Source organism: Mirounga angustirostris, unplaced genomic scaffold, assembly GCF_029215605.1.
Source record: "Mirounga angustirostris isolate CCGP_5_RB_7025 unplaced genomic scaffold, mMirAng1.0.hap1 SCAF_8, whole genome shotgun sequence".
Taxonomy (NCBI): domain Eukaryota; kingdom Metazoa; phylum Chordata; class Mammalia; order Carnivora; family Phocidae; genus Mirounga; species Mirounga angustirostris.
Genome location: NW_026991716.1, coordinates 6379242 through 6390444, shown reverse-complemented (window position 1 = coordinate 6390444; position 11203 = coordinate 6379242). Strand labels below are relative to the sequence as shown.

Genomic DNA, 11203 nt, shown 5'->3' with positions numbered 1-11203 from the left:
ACCTGGAAGAGGGGGTCCCTCACCTGGCTATGCTGTGGAATGAAATTTCTGTTGTTTCTAAGTCTGTGGTGGTTTGTTATAGCAGCCCGAATGGACCGAGACAGTAGCCTATGGAGTTGCAGATGGCTCAGTAAACCTCATGCTACGTGGGTGCATCACAGCCTCAGAGTGCTTACATTGTCCATTGGAATATGGTGAGAGTTAGCTGATAGTGTGTGGCTGACTCTCATCAAGAATCCTGAGAGTTCACTCTTCTTGGTAGCATGACCGGCATGATGCATAGTTACCTGATTCTTGGATTCTAATACCGTGACCCATAATAATTTACAGTGATTCTAAAGGAAGCTGTTAATGGTCTTATTTGTAATGCTAGTTTCTGCTATTTGTGACAAATTTTAATAGGAACTTCTCAATGGTAGTGATGGATTCTCTTTTGATTTTCTATGAAATGAAGAAGAGAAACGTTGACAAATTGCCCTTTTTGATTTTGACATCTCCAAGGAGTCAGTTTTTATTTTTTAAGATGAGACCCATTACACCCAAGCATGCATTAAAAAGCTATAAAGCTAAGAGGAGCTTGCTATGGGACGGATCATTAAGAACCTTCCCAGAAATAGATGGCACGGATGCACGCTTAGCAGTTGCTGTCGTAGACGATTCGGCACTTCAGGAGCTTGAGATAATTGTCAATCTTATGTGAATCCCTGCGTAGGCAGTGGAGCAGGTTATAAAAAGCAAAAAGGCGAGTGTCTTCATCAGCCATCTGCAGGGACGGAAGTCCTGACCATACGGAGTAGACCTCATTCTCTTTGACTCCAGGATGAACCTAATCACCAAAAAGACAGTGACTTAGTATTGTCAGTATTTGCTTATCTTTGTTCCTTCTAATTGTCAAATTAGGATTTGGGCAAGAGGCATGAATGTAAAGCTCTCTAGGTAGAGGCATGGATTATTGAGCCAGTACATCAGAAATCTGTTAATGGTCTAAAAAGTAGAAGCAGGATTCAGGTGTAAGCGTTCTAACACGTAGGTGATCACAGATGAAGTATGTGTGCATCGGACTAAATAGAGAACCACAAGGTTGCTAGAGATTGAGAGAGAGTCAGTTGCAATACAGTTGTGCCAAGTGTATATATATTTACGGGCCATATGCGTATATATATGTGAATGTGACCAAGGGACAATGGAGGAGCTAGTCTTAGTTCTCATACTAGAGGAATCTATTTCATGTCCTGAATCTTGTCTCTGATGTGTTCTTTGTACCGAATTTCTTCTGATAGCTCAGAACAATTACATTTATCTGTTTCCTGCTTCAAACTGATTCTCTTCTCCATGTAGTGTATGTATAAAAGACCTCAGAAATGATGATTGCACCTGATGGTCTAAGATGCAGGTCATCTAGTGACATCTACCACAAAGATCTGCTGAAAGAGTCAGGAGACTTTCATAATCTACCCAGGACCATTAACCCCCAAATGTCTACGAGCAATAGGGGCTTTGTTTTGAAATCTCTGGGGTGGGAGATGCCGAGGATCATGCATATGAGAAAGGGGGGGTACTAGCCGTGACCCCTCAGTGGTGAGGGGTGGGTGGTAGGCTGGGAAGCATGACAGTGAAAACAAAAGGGCACTGAGGAATGCGAGGGAGGGGTACCCTGACCTCTGCCCCCCCATCTCCCCCCTGCTTTGCAAGCTGGGAATCTCCAGAGAGCTGAGAGACGGAGTAGGCAGCTTGGGAAGTAGGCACATCAGCTGCTTTGAGAGCTGCTGGGTACAAATGTGGGATAATTGTAGACCCTGATCTGTTGAACTGTCTCCTACAGAGTAAGAATATTTTTTTAAACTTGGGATTTCCTATTGGAATTTAAAGTGTGCGTGTTCGTAGTGTGCGTATTTGTTGCCTTGCTTTATGTTTAATTTTGGTGCTTGGGCCCTAAGATGAAATTTACTGTACAAGGGACAATGATAATAAGAATAAATAAGTGGTAAAAAAAAAAAAAAAGAACTAAATGAAGTATTCTAGAACAAATTAGCGACCTCAGAAAGTAAGCTGACAGAAATGAAGAAAATAACTTGAAAGTCTAGGTGTTTATTTTATGTCTCAAGTGGAAATGTGCTTTGTATCTGTGTTGGATATATTCTTCTCCCGGAAAGTGACAAAAAGGACACATGATAACATGTACTTTGGACAGAGTAGGGGAAGTATAAAATCCTATTACTATTATAATTCTATCTTTTTCTTTAGATGACACATTATTTCTGAGAACTTCATGCGGCTGTTTGGATGTTACTTCACTCGTGCTGAAATTATCCCATCTGATTGGAGATCTATGTTGTAAATATTAACTCAATCTAAATATGACATTATTTGGGGAGATTAGATGTAATGTTATGAATGTTGACTTTGGAAGCCTTCCCCCAAAAGAAAACATAAAATTTAGGATGAGACCACTTTCTGCAAATGACAAAAGAAAGAATTTCAGAAAAGATACACTCCCTTCTTTTGTGACCCGCTGAAATCTGACCTCATCTTTTCAGTCTCTGACAATCTCTTCTCTCTCTGACAAATGTGTCCAGCAGAGGTGGGGCTGCGGTAGTGGCAAGAAATACCATCTCATCTGATTTTGATTTTCTCTTTTCTCCCTTCCCACTGTCATCCTTTGGTGTGGGGAGAAAAGAGAAAAAACATGAGCAGAATTTCAGTAGCAGGTGTCCTGGGATACTTCGAGAAAAATGTTTATCTTGCAGATTCCACTCTCCAGTTTTCTTTTCCTTGAAAATATTATAAACCCCAGTCCCCAGGAAGGGGCAAGCCTTTGGTGGATTTGTGTGCTCTGTAGGGAAGGCTGCACCTGTCATCTATCACATCCTAAGATTCACTTGCAATAGGATCTACCAGTATGAATTACTAGAATCTTGCTTTATTTAACAGCAACCAAGGATAAGAAATGCCTAAATTTTGTTCTCGCAAAGGGAGGGATTTCGGAACTTGCTTCTCACCATGGAGGTTACCTCTTTCATCAATGAAGAAAGCAAAGAAGTGTCAGGAGGATGCTCACCTGGCCAACTATCTTCTCCATACCCTCTAGAAGTCTTCTGTTTTGTTCCTCAATCTCTATGGCTCTGGACAGAATCGAATCTGGGGCTTCTTGCATACCCCGCACTTCCGTGACTAGATGATACAGGGGGTCATTCCAGGAGCGCAGCACTCTGAGTATCAGGTTCAGAAGGTCTTCGTGCTAAGTGACCATATAAAATAATTGCATTAAAAAAAAGCATAACAAAGGGGGCACCTGGGTGGCTCAGTGGGTTAAGCGTCTGCCTTCCGCTCAGGTCATGATCTTAGGGTTCTGGGATTATACCCCACATCAGGCTCCCTGCTCAGCGGGGAGTCTGCTTCTCCCTCTCCCTCTGCTCCTCCCCCCAGTTTGTGCTCTCTCTCAAATAAATAAAAAAAAATTTAAAGAAAGCATAACACAGTGGGTTTAGTTTACTTGTGAGTTTTTGTGCCGAGAGGCTGACCCAAATGATCTTTTGTTATTCCTATATGTATGTACAATTTTTTGTAGGTGGTTAAAGTTGTAAAAATAAAAAAGTTTAAGCTATTGGCCTAAACTTTGCTAAAATAAAAAAATAATCTGGTTTATTTGAATAACTACTTCATCTAATGAGAATTCTAGTTTATAGCATGAGAAATTTTGTTCTCCTCGGAAGTTCTACCATTCGCCCACTCAGTGAGCTTTTTTTTTTTTTTTTTTTTTTTGGCAGCTTTGCTTGTCCAAAAAGAATTTTGTTGGCACTCAGTATGTGCCTCCAGTACATGACCCAGGAAAGACAGATTCCATGAGTGCCAATGACAAAGGGCCCACATCATGTTCATCCAAGGACACATTCATATTAATGAGTCAAATCCTTCTTTAATGGATTCGCTTACGATTTGTAGTTTTTATTTTATGAAATTAGAACAAAGAGCCAGTGAAGAAGGCATGGCACTCATGAATATGCTCTCCTCAGTCTATCCTAGCCCCCGTCCCTGTGCTGCAACCAGAGAAGTCTCTTCTGTTGAGCTGTTCAGGTGAATAAAAGGGCACCATGACAGTGGTAGGAACAGCATCAGAGGAATTTACAAGGGAGGTTTGCCCCCTATATTCTCACTGTCAGGATCGCACATGAAACTCTTAGGAGCTGCTCGTCTCTGATTTAAAAGGCTTGCTTTCCTGAGGTCTGTGAACTAGTCTAGGGTAAAGGAAGTGAAGAGTGGAGAAGAATCCAACAGATGTGGCGATGGAAACATGTCCTGCGATATGAAGTGAAGGAGATATAAGCTGCGGATGGCCGTCTAGTTGGGCTAGTTGGAGCATGAGGGCTTGGAATTGGATGAAGCCCAGACCCACGGCTTCCCACCCCATCATGACTCCAGATTCCACAGCCTCTGCAAGCTTCAGCTTCCTCATCTCAGCAAGTGTAATAGCAGTGCCTAGTGTCCTAGGACTTTTTTGTGAGGATTAACTACAGTAATACGCGTACATTGCTTGGTGAAGTGTCTGGCCAGGGAGTGGCTCTTAATACATTTTAACTCTTCCTCTTCCTTCTTCACCCTTTCCCTTCATTTTATCATCATCATTATCAGTACTATTAATGAGCTGAGCAGACAGAAAGAATGCCGGTACCCATTAACAAAGTTGTGAAGAGAAAGATTGCATTTATGGGGGGATATATGTGAAGATGCTTATTTTAAGTCATGTTAAGACAGTGCTTGTGGCAGGGAATCAGAAAGGAGAGATTATTATGATAAAGAAAAGGGATAAATGATTGGGACTTCCCATGCAGACCTTGTGGTCATCAGAACAGAAGCAATCACGTAGCCATGAGAAACAAAACATAATATTTTACACGACCTTATTTGGGGAGAGACTTATAATTCAGAAGTGGCAGGTGATGGAGGAGTCAGGGAAGAATGAAGAGAGGGGCAGGTGTCAGAGAAGGAGAAGTAGCATCAGAAGGAGAGCCTTCAAAGTCTGGAAGAGATGGCTCACCAGGCACAGTGCTCAGTAATGTTGAATGCGGCCAGTGGAGGAGCCAAGGGTATCACGTGATAAATACAAAGTTGCATGCATGTCTTACCTATCCATGAATTTTGCAAACCTTCTATTTTATCCATGGAAGTCTAATTCAGTTCAGGCTTTCACATGGTATAATATATGCAAATCTGGGTCCAAGGCATTGATTAAAATAATGTTGTTTGCATGAACAACTTAGAGATTTATTTTGCTGCTACAATCTTTAGTCCTCATTTAGTTTTCCTGATGCTTCATCAGTTACATGCGGTCATTTCTCTCTGATTACTTGTTCTTCCTCCATATTTCTTTGTGCGTGCAACTAGCATTACCTAACAGTACTTCATGGTGGCACCTCAGTGGTGTTGGTGAGAAACCTGGACAGAAGACTCACGTGGATTTGCTGGGCTTGCTCCTTGTCTTCAGGGGTAGAGAGGGAGGAAGTGTGACAGCTGTTGATGGCCTTGGTAATGAAACCCCGGCCCTGGGCGTACCTTTTATCCTGAAAGCGAGCAAGCAAATTTAATTAGTTATAGTTGTTTGCGCATTGGTTAAATGAGCCCATTACCAGAATATTAACACACTTGATAGATGTGTAATCTGTTTTTTTAAAATGAGAATTACATGAAAAACTGAAACTAAAGAATTGAGAAAGGCACCTTTTCCCTGCCTTTTATTTTGATTTTCTCTATCAATGCATTCTTTTTTAAAATCTTACTTTTCCAAATCCCAACCTCTTCCCTTTTTTGTGATTCCCTTGTTTAATTTTACCCTTTCCACAAGTTACTACTTGGAAAGCAAACACATTTAATACCCCCAAAAAAGAAACATTAAATATTTTGTTAACTATCCTCTTTCTTTAGTATTTGAACCAATATCCTATACCTATATTTTGCCATTTAATATTTTCTTTACTGGGAGTCCAAGCCTATATGCTCCCCTAATAGACATTATAAAATTATAACTTTTCTTTGACTAACATCTGAATCCACACACCTGTACTTTACCATGTTCATCATAGATGCATAATACAATTTTGTTGATTGTTACAAAATGGTAAGTCAAAAAAACAGGGTATAAAATTTTAGGAAATATTAATCAGTGGACTCAGAATTAAAATACACACGCACACACACAACAACTAGCTAAGGCATTGACATAAAGCTAATCTCTACCAAAAGCTGTGGAAATCTAAGGAGATTACCGGGAAGATGTGAAAGACACAAGAATGGCAGTCAAAAGAGGAGGATGGAAGAAAAACCAATGAGTACAGAGAACTATGGAATATGTGTTTATTACAAACATTGAGCCACATTCCTTATGGTGACCCTTTGATTTATTGAACCTCTCATACACTGGTTGACCTAAAAAAGTTAAGGTACAACTTTCAAAGTACCATAATCAGAAGGAGAATATTGTTTCCAATTCTAAACCAACCCTTCAATTCTAGTTCTAAATCTATACACTGGACATCTTAGAACAATAATTTATGGCATTTTTGGGTTTCAGAAGAGCTATTATTGTTTGTTTTCCTGACATGGATTCAGCTTAGTTTAACTTTCTTTGATTAACTCCATTCCAGGCAGTGTGATTCTCATTTATTAGATATCTGGGATGCCAGGTGACGAATGCCTCAGGAGACATGTACTCCACACACAAGGACAAGAACTCAGCATGCTTCCAGTTACTCAAGCTCCACCCAAAAGTGCTTTGTGCCAGGTGTTGTTATGGAGTGATTGGTTGTGTTTTCCCAAAATGCCTATGTTGAAGTCCTAACCCCCAGTGCATTATATTTGAAGATAGGGCCTTTATGGAGGTAAGTAAGGTTAAATGAGGTCAGAAGAGTGGAGCCCTGATCCAATAGGATTAGTGTCCTTACAGGAAGAGACACCAGAGAATCCCCCCACCCCCACCCTCTACCACCGTGAGGACAGGGAAAAGGCAAGATGGGCAGATGGGTGCCCTTATCAGAGCCTGACCACGCTGGCGCCCTGATCTCAGACTTCCAGCCTCCAGATCTGTCCAAAAACACATTTCGGTTGAAGTCACCCAACCTATGGAATTCTGTTACGGCAGCCCCAGCTGGCTAATGGCTAATTTTTGCTGGAAAAATTTTTTTTTAAAGAAAACGAATTAAAGGAAAAATTTAAAGACTCATTATACTCTTTGAGAATCTTTGAGGTTTCATGACACTGTCCCTTTCTTCTTGCCCCCCCCCCATTTTATGAGCCAATGGCTTTTTTTTTTTTTTTTTTTACCTAAAAAGTGTGTTATTTGAGATTTGGCTCCGGCATCTTTCTTGGCTCAAGTGTGGGAAGCTTCCTTCTGGGAAGAAGCAAGAAGGGCGGTACTTACAAATTCGTTGAACATCTCCGAGGAGAGGTTGTGGATGTAGTGAGACAGGATGACCGCGCGGTCAAACAGGTCTCGGAGGGACACCTGGCAGTTGACAGCCCCGGTGGGACAGATGGGCAGGGAGGCCACGCTCTGGCCCAGGAGGAGTTCCGACACCAGCAGCAGCAGGGGCAGGAGCGACCCTGCTCAAATAGAAACACCAGCCACTCTGATCTGTTCAGCGGAGGTTATGAAAAGTAATTCTGCCAGGGGAGCCTTCTCTTCCCCCCACCCCCACCCCACCCTTCGCAGGATTTGGTACCATGATAGCCAGGGTGGGAAAGAACCAACACCTCCCGCCATTGTCAATTTAGATATGTAATTCTATTTGCACAGATACATAGTTGGAGAAGCGGGTTACTCCCTGCATGTTAGCTCTTCTAAACTCTGGAAACCTGAAACCTCTTGCTCAGAGATTATTAGCTGAAGTTTCAAATTAGTGCCACCCCCTCAAGAATGTTGACAATTTGACAAATCCGTGAGTTGTTGCACGTACCTTTCAGTGACCACCCTTTGTTGTCCATGGTGGTGATGCTTTCGAGAAACACACGTCGCCAGAGAAGGTCTGGTAGCCCAACAGCTTTCTCTCCCAGATATTGGCTTTATAAGCCTTTGACATCTTCATGAATATATTTAATCAGGCAGTCCCTTCCCTTTTCCCAGTCATCTATCTCCGTCATTGAGATTACCCCCATAATTTCAAACATCAAATGGTCTTTTATTTCTTATTCATATTCAGGAAGACATACTGGCCAGAAATGAACATTCTAGGAAGGATTTTGATTAATTAGACCAAAAGGAAATGAGAGAAATGATGAAGGTGAGATCTGGAGACTATTTTGGGTGAAAGGACCCGTAGCACTACAGAAGTCATTTGCTTTAAAATTTGCCTTTGTTTCTCTGCAGGGTCTTGAATATAGCATTATATTTCACTTAGGTGTCTCATATATTAGCGACGGGTATTCTTTTTTTTTCCCCAGTTCAGAATTGCCAGGTGAAGTCAAGGTTTCAAAACCGACACAGGAAATTATCAGGAAATATAGAATAAGGAGAAAGTAGGACATTCGATCCCCTGTCATGCTCTCGTTATGTTTGCTCTCATCTTTTTCTTGCTTCTACACATTCTGTTTTGCCATTTTTAAATGACCTGTATGTATGGTACTTTGTTTTAAAATGGGTATTTTCATCTGTTCATTTCTTTTGACTTCAACATTTATGTAAATTTAGATTAGCATCCCCAGTTTACAGATTAAAGAACAGAGGCCTGGAGAGCTTCAGTGTCAAGAATATTGAAGTAATTAGTCAAATTAGATGCTGGCAGGAATTTTGCTTCACAAGGAATCAGGAGGGATATAAAGAAGACTTGGAAATGAATCATTTAACAAACACAGTTGGGCATGAACAAGAAATCACCCCTGACCTTAGGGATTTTATTCTGGGCAAGCAACATAGTGGTTTTCAAGGACGAACACACACACACACACACACCCCTTGGGATATGATGTAGTAAAACAAAATTCTAGGCAATAATTTGCACTTTCCTCAAGGATGAGTGGACAGACTTCACTAATTTATGATCATTTTTTTTCTCTGACCCAGCACCTCTCCAGGGCCAAGGTGACAAAAATTAATCTTTCATGGGCTCAAAAGTTCCATCCGCCTCTTAGAGATTTCCTAAATGAAATGATTTTAATGAATAAGAACTGGGTTGTTGACGACTTTCTCTAATTTTTGAGTCCATGCATCTAAAGCAGCCCGTGACCTTTAGCTTCAATGTCGCCATATGCCTCTCCTGGTAAATCAACAGGTGAGGTGATTTTTAAAATAATTCTTTTCCATGGCATTTGCTTTTTCCATAGCTGATGCTGCCACAATTGTGCCTCAGTGATTTTCCAAATGCTCTTATGGAGACCTAGAAATCTTAACGAAGAGTGACTTCCCTTAAAAACCATCTTCCTAGGGTGCCTGGGTGGCTCAGTTGGTTAAGCGACTGCCTTCGGCTCAGGTCATGATCCTGGAGTCCCGGGATCGAGTCCCGCATCGGCTCCCTGCTCGGCGGGGAGCCTGCTTCTTCCTCTGACCCTCTTCCCTCTCGTGCTCTCTGTCTCTCATTCTCTCTCAGATAAATAAATAAAAATCTTAAAAAAAAAAAAAGAAAAAGAAAACAGTCTCTTTTTATACCCTCTCTTGTAGAATGCAATGGCTAGGAAAAAGAAAATTCAAAATGGGTTATATGAGGGCGCCTGGGTGGCTCAGTCGGTTAAGCGACTGCCTTCGGCTCAGGTCATGATCCTGGAGTCCCTGGATCAAGTCCCGCATCGGGCTCCCTGCTCAGCGGGGAGTCTGCTTCTCCCTCTGACCCTCCCCCTCTCATGCTCTCTGTCTCTATCTCATTCTCTCTCTCTCAAATAAATAAATAAATAAAATCTTCAAAACAAAACAAGCAAACAAAAAAAACCGTCTTCCCAATTGCCTTAGCGTGTGCAGGACAAGATTTTGCATCCTATGCATCAGGTGTGGTGAGGTATAGGCTCTTTCAGTCTGAAGCTGGGTCAGGATTTCACTGACCCTATAAAGTATCCATTTTTTCCCCTCGGACAGTGAAAGTCTGAATTATTATTATTATTTTTATAAAGATTTTATTTATTTATTAGAGAGGGAATGAGAGAGAGAGAGAGAGAGCACATGAGAGGGGGGAGGGTCAGAGGGAGAAGCAGACTCCCTGCCGAGCAGGGAGCCCAATGCGGGACTCGATCCCAGGACTCCAGGATCATGACCTGAGCCGAAGGCAGTCGCCTAACCAACTGAGCCACCCAGGCGCCCCGAAAGTCTGAATTATTAAGAGAGCAGTGCCCCATGGCTGAGAAATTAATGCTGCCCTCCATTCCCCTCTTCTTCTAGAAACTTAAGAGTAGGGAAATCGGCCGTAAGAACTGACAACATAATGTTAAAATTTAAAGGCGTTGTGACTTTTGTAGATAGCCAGGAAAAAAGCGATGTAAGAACACCTGAGTTGTGTTTATTCTGGGAGGCCAGTTGATTTATTTGACTCCAAAGAGGGGCATGTTTCTCTGCAAACTCTCATTTGCTTCCTTGCTGCCCTACCGCACCCCCGCCCTGTTTCCTGTTAATGGGACGTTGCAATACCTAAATAAGGCAAAAGGCATATTTTATGCAAAAAGTCATGGTTGTCCTATTTTTTTTTCAGCTATTTACGTCACCTAGCTTTCACCTTAATTTTTGTACGTGGCTCTTTTAAAGATCTCTTTACCAAACCCTGCCCTTAATTTAGAGCAATAAAGACATTCACTGAGAATAGACGTGTCTGTCTTTATTACAAAACTTCATTTGTTTGCCATTTGGGGGCTTAGGATAAACTGGGAGCTGATGACTGATTTCTGTCAAGTAGCTGAATAAATAGCTGAAATGATGTTCAAGTTGCCATGAAATTTTTAGTACCTGAAACTAATGAACAATTTTGTCATCTCTTCTAAATGATTCTAATTTTTAACATTAAGTAACATCAGGTTTCTTTTCTTACTAATTAGGAATGGAGCTTGCAGTTTCCTTGAATTTTCTTTTGTTTTTAAATTTGGAATAATACTATGTTTTCTTTTCTCATTTATGATGCAAAAATATGAAAAATATTTCACAAAGCTTGAAAGGTGTCTACTGCAAGATATGGGGAATATTAAAAAGTAAAAGAAATTAAGAAGTTTAAAAATCATCAGATAAGAGGATCACAGAGATATT

At 41.2% G+C, this 11203-nt stretch overlaps 1 protein-coding gene across 1 annotated transcript; it reads right to left on the bottom strand.

The window, feature by feature from the left end:
• Positions 1-489: 489 nt before the first annotated feature.
• Positions 490-7974, bottom strand: PRL (prolactin). The gene is made up of 5 exons (XM_045866299.3): positions 7947-7974; positions 7412-7593; positions 5451-5558; positions 3059-3238; positions 490-826 (listed from the first exon to the last, which is right to left on the bottom strand). The coding sequence occupies exons 1-5, from the start codon at positions 7972-7974 to the stop codon at positions 635-637; spliced, it is 690 nt and encodes a 229-aa protein (XP_045722255.1). The 3' UTR covers positions 490-634.
• Positions 7975-11203: the final 3229 nt, after the last annotated feature.